The following is a 12,962-nucleotide window of genomic DNA, read 5'->3' as shown; positions in this document are numbered from 1 at the left end:
TTTTATTGTCTAAAGTTTTACATATGTCTCCTTTTTCCCCAATTGATCCCCTCCCCCATCCCTTCCCAGTCCGGGCAAGCCCCCACCACCCCAGTATCTGTGTCCATTGGTTATGCTAATATGTATGCATATAAGTCCTTTGGTTGCTCTCTAACCCCCCCTCCCCTACCATTTGTCTCTAGATCGATCTATTCTTGTTCATCAAATTATGTTGATCATTATATCCCACATATGAATGAGATCATGTGATATTTATCTTTCTCCGACTGGCTTATTTCGCTTAGCATAATGCTCTCTCGTTCCATCCATGCTGTTCCAAATGGTAAAAGTTCCTTCTTTTTAATAGCGGCATAGTATTCCATTGTGTAGATGTACCAGAGTTTTTTAATCCACTCATCTGCTGATGGGCACTTAGGCTGTTTCCAAATCTTAGCTATTGTAAATTGTGCTGCTATGAACATAGGGGTGCATATATCCTTTCTGATTGTCAATATTTTTAAGAGTGCTTCTTAGGGAATGTGATCAGCAAAGCTGGAATGGAGGAAATACAAAAATGTACTAAAATATTTCCTATTTTAGAAAATAAAAATTATGCAAAAATTTGAAAAGCTTATTACTTATGGCTGTAGTGTATCTTCATCTTCTCTTTTTTTCTTTTGCTGTGGCATTAACTTCAGTCCTTCATCAGGACCTTTTGTTTGCTATTTCCTCTCCCTAGAATGCTCCTCAGAACCTCTCATGCTAGACACACCTCATCATTCAGATGTCAAGTATTACCTTTTCAAAGACATTGTCTTTGTCTACCTTACTTAATAATGACTCCTTCTGCTCAAAGACTCTATAACATTACTGTGTTTTACGTTCTTAAATGCATTTACCATAATTGAAATTCTCTACTTTCTTGGTTCACTTTTTTATTCTTTGCCTCCCTCCTTTGTATATGAACTTTATGAAAACAGGGATTTCATTAGTCTCAGCCACAATATCCCCAGCATTTAGAACAATGCCTGATATATAATAGATGCTTAATAAATATTTTTTAAAAGAATGAATCAACAAATGAAATTAAATGTACCAAAAGCATTTTGACTTAGTCACTAGTCTACAAATTTTTTCCTATGTGCCAGATCTTGTTCTAATCACTGAAGATACAGCAGAAATCAAGGTCATCTTTTCATTGTAGTTAGACTGAGAAAGGGAAGAAAGTTAAAAAATAAACAGATAAACACATATGTCCTTCAGTTACAGTTGGGTTTAATAAAAGGTATGCTGACTCTCATATGGATATTATCTAAATTCTTACTATATGTGATTATATAAATTATAATTTTTACATTCTTGTAAGCAAATGTACTTTAAAATTTTGTCATTACCTTTTTTGTATTTATGTGAACATTTAGGACAGATTTTAATATATAGTTTAATATTATTTCAGTATGTGATAAAATGATTATATTTCAAAAAGGACTTTAAAAGACACTTAAACTAAATTTCTTTGTAATTTTCAGATTTTGGAAGCATTTGCCAGTTCTTTGATTCAGAGGAATCTTTTGATGAGAAGGGATATCCCCAATCTAACAAAATACCAGATCATTCTGGCAAGAGATCAATTTAGGAAAAACCCACCTACAAATATTACGGTAGGTAGTTTAAAATATATTTTGATAAAAGATTAAGTTTTGACTCAGAATCAGAATGAAATGGAAATAATGATTGTTTTTTGATTTATTATTTATTTATTTTTAAAATATATTTTATTGATTTTTTACAGAGAGGAAGGGAGAGAGAGAGAGAGCTAGAAACACCGACGAGAGAGAAACATCGACCAGCTGCCTCCTGCACACCTCCTACTGGGGATGTGCCCGCAACTAAGGTACATGCCCTTGACCGGAATCGAACCAGGACCCTTCAGTCCGCAGGCTGACGCTCTATCCACTGAGCCAAACCGGCTACGGCTGTTTTTTGATTTATATTAGCTCATCAGAAATTCAGATATGGTTTATATGGTTTATAAAAGCATGAAAAAATTGAACAGGAATACGATTTAATGATTTCAATTATGATAAATGTATCTTAGCCCAACCAGTGTGGCTCAGTGGTTGAGCATTGACCTATGAACCAGGAGGTTATGGTTTGATTCCCGGTCCTGGCACATGCCTGGGTTGTGGGTTTGATCCCCGGGCGGGGGTCGGGGGGTGGAGGTTAGGGGGGCCTGCAGGAGGCAGCCAATCAATAATTCTCTCATCATTGATGTTTTTATCTCTCTCTCCCTTCCTCTTTGAAATCAATAAAAATATATTAAAGGTAAATTTGTCTTAAAACTTTTAATTAAGCATTGGTCTTTTAGTTCATTTCTGTTTTGCAAAGTCAAAGGGCCATGCTAGAGGGTAGATCCTAACTAACTTTTAGACCCATACCATTTTATCTTAACTCTCCATATGGAGATTGGAGGAAATATCACAGTAAGCTTCTTATTTCTAATCTTCATAGAAAAAAATAGGCAGGTAGGAAGATACCCATCAAACTAGATCCAAAGTCAGGAGATGCTCACAAGTACAAAAAGGCACCAAGTCATTCTTGGAACTGAGAAGGAACTCTTGTGCAAAAGATCAGAAGCAAATAAACAAAAGTATGAAGGAGATTGTGAACAAGCCAATTTGACTGAGGTAAAGGATTGAGGAAGTCAGAGGTGATAGTTAATCTAAGTGTGATCACATGGGAGGAGCTTTAAATGCTACACCAGAAATATGGACTTTACAGTGTCTGGGCAACCATGAAGGGAGCCTTTTCTGTGAAATTGCACTATAATATACTCAACTTTAATAAAATGTTTTTAAATTTCTGCTAGGAGATAAAGATTCATTGAAATTTTAAGTAGTAAATCTAAAACTGTTGAACCTGATCTTACTGAGGACAATTTATATTGTACAGAGAAGTGATTTTACCCTTTCAGGCAATTAGGCTGCCATTAAAAAAAAAATTGTTTGTTAATTTTAGAGAGAGAGAGAGAGCACACGAGACTGAAATATTGATTTGCTGTTCCATTTATTTATACATTCATTGCTTGATTCTTGCATGTGCCCTGACCAGGGACTGAACCCTCAACCTTGGTGTATTGGGACGAAGTTCTAACCAACTGAGCCACCCAGCCAGGATGAGGCTGCCATTTTAGGGCATTTATCACTATCCTGGAAACATTTTAAATGACTATCACTAAATGCTACTAAAAATGTAAGCTAGTAATGGAGAATGATTAAATATATTCTCATTGGTCTTCTTTTAAAATTATTATATAGATAGATCTGATGCTGCATGCTCACATATGGAATGTGTGCTTCCCTTTTCTTGAGAGTAGTGGTTACAAGCACAAGAACACTGCACCAAATACCCTGGATTCAAATGCTGGCTCTATTATTTACCACGTATATGAGGTTCTTCCTCTGTAAAATGGGCAGAACAGTAGTACCTACTTCCTAGGTGTCGAGATCAAATGAGTTTGTACAAGTAATGTGCTTATAAGAGTGTATCCTCAGTGTCAGATGTTATTTTGGCACATATGCTTGGTGTTAAGTGTTGGTGTTAAATAGTCTGATTAATTATTTATACTGATGCTATAAAATTTGTGAGATAGGCCTATATCTGACTTATTTTCCATTGTATCCCAAATGTTTAACTCAATGCTTGACACATAGTAGAAACTTATCAAATAGTTTTGAAAGACGAATGAAACTATATACTGCTAATAATCCTGTATAATAAAACCCTAATATGCAAATTGACTGAACGGCAGAATGACCAGTCATTATGACTTGCACTGACAACCAGGGGGCAGACACTCAACGCAGGAGCTGCCCCCTGGTGGTCAGTGCGCTCCCACAGGGGGAGCACCACTCAGCCAGAAGCCAGGCTCACGGCTGGTGAGTGCAGCGGCAGTGGTGGGAGCCTCTCCCGCCTCCGCTGCAGGCGGGCGATAAGGAGTGAGGGGTCCCGGACTCTGAGAGGGATGTCCACCTGCCGGCTTAGGCCCAATCCCCAGAAATATCGGGCCTAAGCTGGCAGGTGGATATCCCCCAAGTGGTCCTGGACAGCAAGAGGGTACAGCTCGGGTTGAGGGGACCCCCGCAGCGCAAGAATTTCGTGCACCGGGCCTCTAGTTTACCTATAAAGAAAAGCACTATATGATAAATGGTTTCCCCTTTACCTATTCTCTTTAAAATTTAAGTTTCCTGTTGAATTAAAGAAAACAATGTGAAGGGGCATGTTACATGGAAAATACATTGGCACCTTTCCATAGCACCATCCTATGACATTTAGTAGTACCATTAAGTTCTACATGGAACATGTATCTTCATTTATTTTCTCTGGTTAAATTTGATATATGCTTATTTTTCTAGGGAATACAACAAGGTATAATTGAAGGAGAGTTTGCTCTTTGTATTAGTTTATATCACGGTTATGAATTATTGCAGCAAATGGGAATGAGATCACTATATTTCTTCCTTTGTGGAATTATGGATGGAACTAAAGGTAAATCAAATAAATACACGTATAATTTTGGCTGAAGTTGAACATTTTGGGTTACTTAAAAATACTTTTAAAAAGCAATGAAATGGTTTTATACTTCTTTGATTTTGCTAAATTGCTGGAAAGAAACAAGCCATTCATTAATACATATGTGAATATGGAACTGGAAAAAAGTTTCTGGCTTTCATATTTAAATTTGAAAAACTTGCTTTAATTGTTAAAGGTTACTTTTTAAAATACATAATAACTGATTAATTTTGCTATTAAGTTTACTTACTGGGAAAACCTTTTCTTAATTTCTGAAGGAATGACTCGGGTGAAAAATGAACTTAACCGAAATGAGGACTTCGTGAAACTCTATAATCATCTGGAGTGCATGTTTGCACATTCACGTAGTACTTCAGCAAGTGGCATTTCTACAATCGATAAAGGTCTGGTTTTTCTTTTAAAATTGTATATTGTTTCCTCTTCGTCAAGCTTAATTTTGAAATTTTGCTTCATTGATCCACATATCTATAGTTATATTTTGGTAGCAATAGACCTACCAAATTATAGAAGTTGGATAAGTAGAAAAAATAAATACTAGTAAAATACAAAAAAGAATAACTCAGGATAAATATACAAGTAGTATATATATAATAGAAGTTAGTAGTTGTTACTGGTAGTGAAAAAATTCTTAGAACTACCAAAAACTGATTTTATAGCTAAACTAAATATTTTTTTTCCTTCTACATTGTTGCTGATTCCTGTTTAGATTCTCTCTTGGAATGAAATTTTTATAAAAATTCAAAATTTTTTTTTACAGTAAGAATTGTGTGCTATCTGGATGCGACTGAGTCTTTAAAGTTTTAACAAATCCATTTTTGAAAAGGATAATTAAAATGCATTGATATAATTGAATATGGAAAAATACAGAAATATTATTTTGACATTGGATTTTTTTTTTTTTTTACATTTTGCAGGAGAAAAAGAATTTTTCTATAGTCATCCAAAATTAAAGAAATTAGAAGAAATTGTAGTTGAACACTTCAAGTCATGGAATGGTATGTCATATTTAATAGCCTGACTCATTAGTTTATGCTAACATTTCTTATGGAATAGGTGGTCTTTTAATTACTCTGGATAATGAATATAAAAAAGCATGGAAATTTTGAGAGGATAGGTAAGAATGTTAAGAATACTGTAAGGTATGTGAAAAATAACAGTGAGTCTGGAGCAGTATAAGTGAAATACTAAAACAATATATAATATGATGGTAAGGAAAAGTGAACTAGGTAAGGAGTTGAAGTCATGAAGGAGGCTGTTTTATATAGAGTGTTAGAGAAAGCTCTTCTGTAGGGTGATGTTTGAGCTGTTACCTGATGGAAGTGAGGAAGCAAGCTCTGGATTTCTCAGAGAGGATTATGCCAGGCAGACAGTAGCAGATTCAAAGACCCTGGGCAGTAAGGTGTGTGGTATAATTAAGGATCAGTAGACAAACCAATTTGGCTGGAGTATTGTAATGAAGGTACAAGTGGTATTAGGAGGAGGTTGGAAAAGTAGCCAGGTGCAGACGTCAGGCTTGTATGCCAACAGGAATTCAGACTCTAGTCTATGAATGTGTGTACTTTGTGAAACCATTACAGAGGCATTTAGAGCAGTCGAATGACATGATCTCTCTTACATTTTTAAAAGATCACTCTGGTAGTTTTGTGGAAAATAGACATTGACCAGTTAGGAGACTTTTGCAATAGTCTAAGATGATAGCAGATGATGGTGGCTTGTACCAAGGTAGTAGAGGTGGAGGTGCTCAGAAATGGTCATAGATTCTGGATATATTTTGAAGTTGGAGCCAACAGTATTTGTTGATGGATTGGACATAGGGTATAAGAAAAAAAAGGAATCATGGTGGGTGGGGGGGTGGATAAGCAAACTTGTTAGGGTGCTTCTGAGACATCTAAATAGAGATGTGTAGGCATTGGATAAGTGAATCTGGATCTCAGAAGAATAGTCTGCGCTATTTTTATCTGTTTACATTTACATCAATAAATTTTGGAGTCATCAGCATATGGGCTGTATTTAAAGTTTCAGGAATGGATATGATGACATCACCAGGAATACAGTTTAGAGATAAGAGAGGGCCCAGAGTGTAGTCCTGAAGAGTAACAATAGTTAGAATTCAGATGAAAAAAAGCCACAAAGATTGAGAAACCAGACAACTAGAGTGTCAGACAAGCTGAGAGAGGAGACTGTTTCAGTAGGAAGGAGTGGACTGTGTTAACTACTGCTGAGAAATATGGTCAAATAAACCAAAAAGTGTCCATTGAATTTGGCAGTATGAAAGTTATTGCTGACTTTAGTACAGTAGAATGAAGACAGAAAAGCAGGCTGCAACCAGTTGAAGGAGATAGGTGTTGCACTGAAAGAGCTATTGGCAATTGGTGCCTTTTTCTGTCAACATTATCAAGACTATTGACAACACTTAAATAAGGTCTGTAAATTAGTAATAATGTGTCAAAGAAAATTTTCTAATTTTCATGGTTTATTGTCTTTACATAAAATAATATCCTTGTTTGTAGAATTTATACACTGAAGCATTAGGTGGTGATGAGCTATCATGTCAGCAACTTTACTCTCAAATTTCCAGGGGGCAGGAATGTGTGTTAAACACTACTAACTTTTTGTAGTTTGAAATTATTTCAAAATAAAAATTATCTTAAACAAAATAAGAAAGTAGATACTGGTCAGAGGTTGGTCAGATGTAGAGGCTTGCTGCTGTGGTGAGTCAAAGGAGCATATGTAGAATAATTTTCCTTGTAACAGGTGCTCCTTTTCCCATATGTATTGTGAATTAGCTTTATATGTATTAAGTCATTTAATCATTAGGGTTGTTATGAAAACTAAATGAGTTAACACATAAAATGCTTAGTATAGTTCCTGGCACACACATGATGATTAATATAATATAACTCATGGAAGAAAGAAGGATTGTCAAAGTCCCAAGAAAGTGTAAAAACAAAGGAAAACTAATAATAACTACAGAAAGCCCTACATGACTTGCAACCAACTAGAGGCCTAGTGCACGAATTCGTGCACGGGTGGGGTCCCTCGGCCTGGCTGGCAATCGGAGGGGCCAGCTGCGGGGAGCGATTGAGGGAGGTTGGCTGGTGGTGGGGTAGGGACCGTGGAGGCTGACCGGCCACGGGAGGTTGGCTGTGGGAGATCACTGGCCACCAGGGGGCATGCACGAAATTCGTGTAATGTAGGCCTTCTTTCCCCCGGCTGCTGGCACCAGCTTCCCTCTGGCACCCAGGACCTGAGCTTCCCTCGCAGCCCCGGCTTTTCCAGAAGGTCGTCCGGAAGGACGTCCAGTTTAAGTAGCATATTATGCTTTTATTATTATAGATTGCTCTGTGCAAGTCCACATACTTTATATTTACCAGTTCATTTAATCTTCACCTCAGTCCATTGTAGATACCTGAAGAAATTAAAGCTTATAAAGAGATAAAATAAGTACCATGGCCACACATCACTCAGAGAGGAAGTGGCCCAGCCTCAGAAATCCTGTTCTTCTTCATGCATTCTACTGCCTTCTAAGCACAGAGACACTGGAGGAGCTTTATGATTAACTATTAACTGCAGGGTATATTCTGCAGTTACCGGAGAATTTGAAAGTACCATAGAAGTGGGGACAGAATGCCATGACCTGGTTTAGGACAGTTCCTTTAGTGAAAGAAAGGAAAGGAAGATTTACAAAATCGGTGGGAACTCGATACTTCTGTTCTTCTGATGTAGAAGGTAAAGGGGAATAACAGGTATCATGCATGAAACAAAGGACTGGTCAAAAGTGATTCAGGTCATTTTCATTTGATTTGTTTAGAATTATGTTTTATGTCAACTAACAAAAGATTAGGAGCCAAAGTTATTAAAATTATTAGGAAAGGTATGAAAACCAGCAAAGGTTTAAGATGTCTTATTTTTTTCCAAAGAATTATTATTCATTAGTATATAGTTTCAGGCTTGTCTTTTGAACTAATTCTTATCTATATGCTTTTAAAAAGTTGTAATTAAATCTTTTTTGTTGTTTAGCTCAAAACACATCTGAAAAGAAATGTGACAAGACCAGAGTTATGATCTTCTCTTCATTTCGAGATAGTGTTCAAGAAATTGCAGAAATGCTTTTACGGCATCAGCCAGTTATTAGAGCAATGACTTTTGTTGGCCATGCTTCAGGGAAAAGCATGAAGGGTTTTACCCAGAAAGAGCAACTGGAGGTAATTATTTTTGGAGATAATAAAAATAAAAATAAAATTTATTAGCTTTGCACTTTTTTGTTTTAACTTATGGGTCAGTTATCTACTTCTTATAAAGATAATTTTGTAGTAAATATTTTTAAAAGCAAAAAAATGTATTGTTGTTTTTTGTGTGGTTTGAAACTCTTTTTTTTCTTTTTTAAGTAATGTAAAGTGTAATAGTTCAGCAAAAAGGCTGGGGGATCATACTACCTGGATTGGAATCCTGGCTCTTCCACTTATGTTTTCTTTATATGTAAACATACTTCATAGAGTTGTAAACATTCAATGAAATTGTACTGTAGAGCCTTCAATTAATGTTTTATTTTAAGTCATTTTAGTTATTTATTCTAAACAGTTATTTCTTTATTTCTGTTATTTAAAAACCTTACCATATGCTCTGAGTAAGAAGTCATAAGTTTTCTAAGTTCTGTGATATGTGTTGGGGGGAGAAATTTTGGACTACTGACTTTTGTAAAATGTATACTGGTTTTTGCAGATTAGCTATAGGTCATCTGACTGACAATTAAATATGTCTTTAATGTAGAGTCCTCACTGTAAACAGAAGAGTCCGTTTAAGTTGTCTGGATCTGGTGGACTCAAACTTTTCCTGAGTCCGAATATAACACCTTTTCCTATCTCATCTGACTATAAGTACTTTAAAGGGTTCAGATATCTAGTGGGTGATTATTACTAATCTTAACATTTATATGTAAATGAAAAATAAAATGGATTTTTGCTTAGGGGATCAGCATTTTGAAATCAATACCCATAGTACCCAACCTGGTCTCTGGCCAATTTTATTATTATTCAGTGTCATTATTTCTTAAGTTTGTCAGGTACCATAAAAAACCTTATTGATTTTATTGACTTTGTCCTTTATTCACTATGTCAATAGTATTTTTATGTATGCTAGAGTAGCCTTTTTATAACTCCTATACATGATTGCTTTCATAAAAGCACTTTTGCTCTGAAATAAACTTTAATGTAAATAGTTGTAATTAAATTATTCATTGATTTAGAAATAGGCAATGAAGTCAGAGAGGAAGTGGAGGGGCAGATATTCTTTAGGGCCTTCTAGGGTATTCCCATCTTAATGACATTGGGTTTTACTCAGTGAGATGTAAAGAAGCCCTTGGAGGCTTTGGAGCAGAGAACAGTCATTTCCTGATTTGTATTTTAAAATAATTACAGGACTGCTGTCTTGATAAACTATAAGGGGCTAAGGGTGGAAACAGGAAGACAGATTGGAAGACATTACAATAACTGAATCTAAAGATGATGGTGGCTTGTACAGGGGTGGTAGCAGGAAAGGTTTTGAGAAATGTTTGGATTCTGGATATATTTTGAAGGTCAAGCTGACTGGATTTAGTTGATACATTAGAGTGAGATGTGGGATAAAGGAGTGTGAAGGCTGATTCCAAGATTTATGGCCTGAGCAACTAAAATAGGTAAGACTGCAGGACAATCAGGTTTTGGAGAGAATATCAGGAGCTTGGTTTTTGACAAGTTAAAATAACTTTGGCATGACTATGAGATTAGTGGTTTTCAGACTATCAAAACTGGTGGAGGATCAGTTGATTATTTCTTCTCAATAAGTCACAGACAGTCCTAGCTGCTTTGGTTCAGTGGATAGAGTGTCAGACTGCAGACTGGAGGTTCCCAGGTTCGATTCCAGTCAAGGGCACATGTCCAGGTTGTGGGCTCGATACCCAGTAGTGGGTGTGCAGAAGGCAGCTGATCAATGATTCTCTCTCATCATTGATGTTTCTATTTCTCCCTCTCTCTTCCTCTCTAAAATCAATAAAAATACATTTAAAAGAAAAAAAACTAAGTCACAAATACTTTTTATTTTTTATAATAAATATGAATTACTTTAAAAGTAAAATTAGAGTTAACAAACAGAATTACTCTGTTGAACTTCTAAACCCTTACTCTTAATTTTTGTACTTCTTGTTGGCCAGTAATATACAGTTTGTGAACTGGAACCAGTAATATACAGTTCATAGACTATTGAGAAGCAGTGTTTTAAACATCAACTACTTGATGTTGAATAAACAATTGAATATATACATCTTGTTTCATGGGCTCAAGAGTTGAGAATCAGCCCTAGATGGTTTGGCTCAGTGGATAGAGTGTCAGCCTGCTGACTGAAGGGTCCCAAGTTCACTCCGGCTAAGGGCACATGCCTGGGTTGTGGGCTTGATCCCCAGTAGGGGACATGCAGGAGGCAACCCATCAATGATTCTCTCATCATTGATGTTTCTATCTCTCTCTCCCTCTCCCTTCCTTTCTAAAATCAATAAAAATATACATTTTTAAAAAAAGAGTTGGGAATCATCATCATAAAAATTAGACTGCATTATTGAATGAAGATAGAGAAGATGTCCAAAGACTGATCCATGGGGTATTTCATTATTATGAACTAGAGGCCCGGTGCATGACATTTGTGCACTGGGGGGGGGGGGGGGGGGTCCCCTCAGCCCGGCCTGTGCCCTCTCTCAGTCCTGGACCCCTTGGTGGACATCTCCCGAGGGGTCCTTGGCTCTGTCGTGGAGGTGGGAGAGGCTTCCACCACCGCTGCTACACTCACCAGCCGTGAGCCTGGCTTCTGGCTGAGTGGTGCTTCCCCTGTGGGAGTGCACTGACCACCAGGGGACAGCTCCTGCATTGGGCGTCTTCCCCCTGGTGGTCAGTGTGCATCATAGCAACTGGTTGTTCTGCTATTTGATTTGCATATTAGCCTTTTATTATTTTTTAAAAAATGTATTTTATTGATTTTTTTTTTACAGAGAGGAAGGGAGAGGGATAGAGAGTTAGAAACATCGATGAGAGAGAAACATCGATCAGCTGCCTCCTGCACACTCCCTACTGGGGATGTGCCCGCAACCAAGGTGCATGCCCTTGATCGGAATTGAACCTGGGACCCTTGAGTCCGCAGACTGACGCTCTATCCACCGAGCCAAACCGGTTAGGGCTAGTCTTTTATTATATAGGACTAGTGGCCCAGTGCACGAAATTTGTGCACATTAAAAAGGGGATTAATTAGAGGAAATATTTTATTTTATTTTATTTATTTATTTTTTTAAATATATTTTATTGATTTTTTACAGAGAGGAAGGGAAAGAGATAGAGAGTTAGAAACATCGATGAGAGAGAAACATCGATCAGCTGCCTCCTGCACACTCCCCACTGGGGATGTGCCAGCAACCCAGGTACATGCCCTTGACCGGAATCAAACCCGGGACCCTTCAGTCCGCAGGCCGACGCTCTACCACTGAGCCAAACCGGTTTTGGCAGGAAATATTTTAATATTGCTATTTGCCCTTTATAACAGAAGTGTCAGAGATGAAAGAAAACTAGTAAAATGTATATGATAATCTTCCTCCTGTCAGGGTCTGGGGTGCACCACAGGACCCAGAGTCAAGTCCCCACCCACCCACATGCGCCTCAAAATCGCGCAAGACCCAGACCTGGCCAGCCCCCCTCCATTGGGCTAGATCCAGACCCGGTCGGTCCCACCCTTGTCAAGCCCCGCCGGGGCAGGGGTTGCGGCCTGAGGTCCCCCAGCCTCTAGTGTTGCTATAAGGAGAGCAAAGATGAAAGTGGTTTTCTGTTTATGTTGGGTTATGTAGCAGTACACTTGTATGCTGATAGGAATGATCAGTTGAGAAAGAAAAATTGATGATAGAGCAGAGAGAAGAGTATTGCTGGAATGACTTTTGAGTAGATGAGGAAAAGGGACAGGATCTGGTACAAAACCCTAGGGATGGACCTCAGTTAAGAACACGGATAGTTTACCCAAAACAATAGGGGTGAAGGTAGACATATAGGCACAGGTATCGGTGGATGGGTAGACATGGCAGCAATACCTTGTGGAAGATCTTTTTTCCTTTTTTAAAAAATTTTATTTTTTTGTTAATCCTCACCTGAGGTTATTTTTCCATTGATTTTTTAAAATAATATTTTTTTTATTTATTTCACAGAGGAAGGGAAAGGAAGAGATAGAAACATCAATGATGAGAGGGAATCATTGATGGGCTTCCTCCTGCACATTGGACTGAGCCCACAACCCAGGCATGTGCCCCCGACCAGAATTAAATCTGGGACCCTTCCGGTCTGCAAGCTGATGCTCTATCCACCAAGCCAAACCAACTAGGGCTTTTT

The 12,962-nt window shown here is 37.6% G+C and overlaps 1 protein-coding gene across 2 annotated transcripts in view; it reads left to right on the top strand.

Annotated features, from left to right (window-relative positions):
• Window positions 1-12,962, top strand: part of FANCM (FA complementation group M) — a 76,116-nt gene that overhangs the window by 17,953 nt on the left and 45,201 nt on the right. Inside the window, exons 5-9 of one of the 2 annotated variants that reach the window (XM_070431588.1) lie at window positions 1,509-1,640; window positions 4,395-4,527; window positions 4,830-4,955; window positions 5,487-5,567; window positions 8,593-8,777. In XM_070431588.1, coding sequence (XP_070287689.1) covers window positions 1,509-1,640; window positions 4,395-4,527; window positions 4,830-4,955; window positions 5,487-5,567; window positions 8,593-8,777 — 657 coding nt within the window. The remainder of the gene's footprint in view (window positions 1-1,508; window positions 1,641-4,394; window positions 4,528-4,829; window positions 4,956-5,486; window positions 5,568-8,592; window positions 8,778-12,962) is intronic. The other variant, XM_070431579.1, reaches the window with a different exon arrangement.

This window comes from Myotis yumanensis, unplaced genomic scaffold, assembly GCF_028538775.1.
Source record: "Myotis yumanensis isolate MYYU_CA2020_CCGP unplaced genomic scaffold, mMyoYum1.0.hap1 SCAF_1, whole genome shotgun sequence".
Classification (NCBI taxonomy): domain Eukaryota; kingdom Metazoa; phylum Chordata; class Mammalia; order Chiroptera; family Vespertilionidae; genus Myotis; species Myotis yumanensis.
The sequence above is the reverse complement of the archived record's forward strand: the minus strand, read 5'-3'. Positions and strand labels throughout refer to the sequence as shown.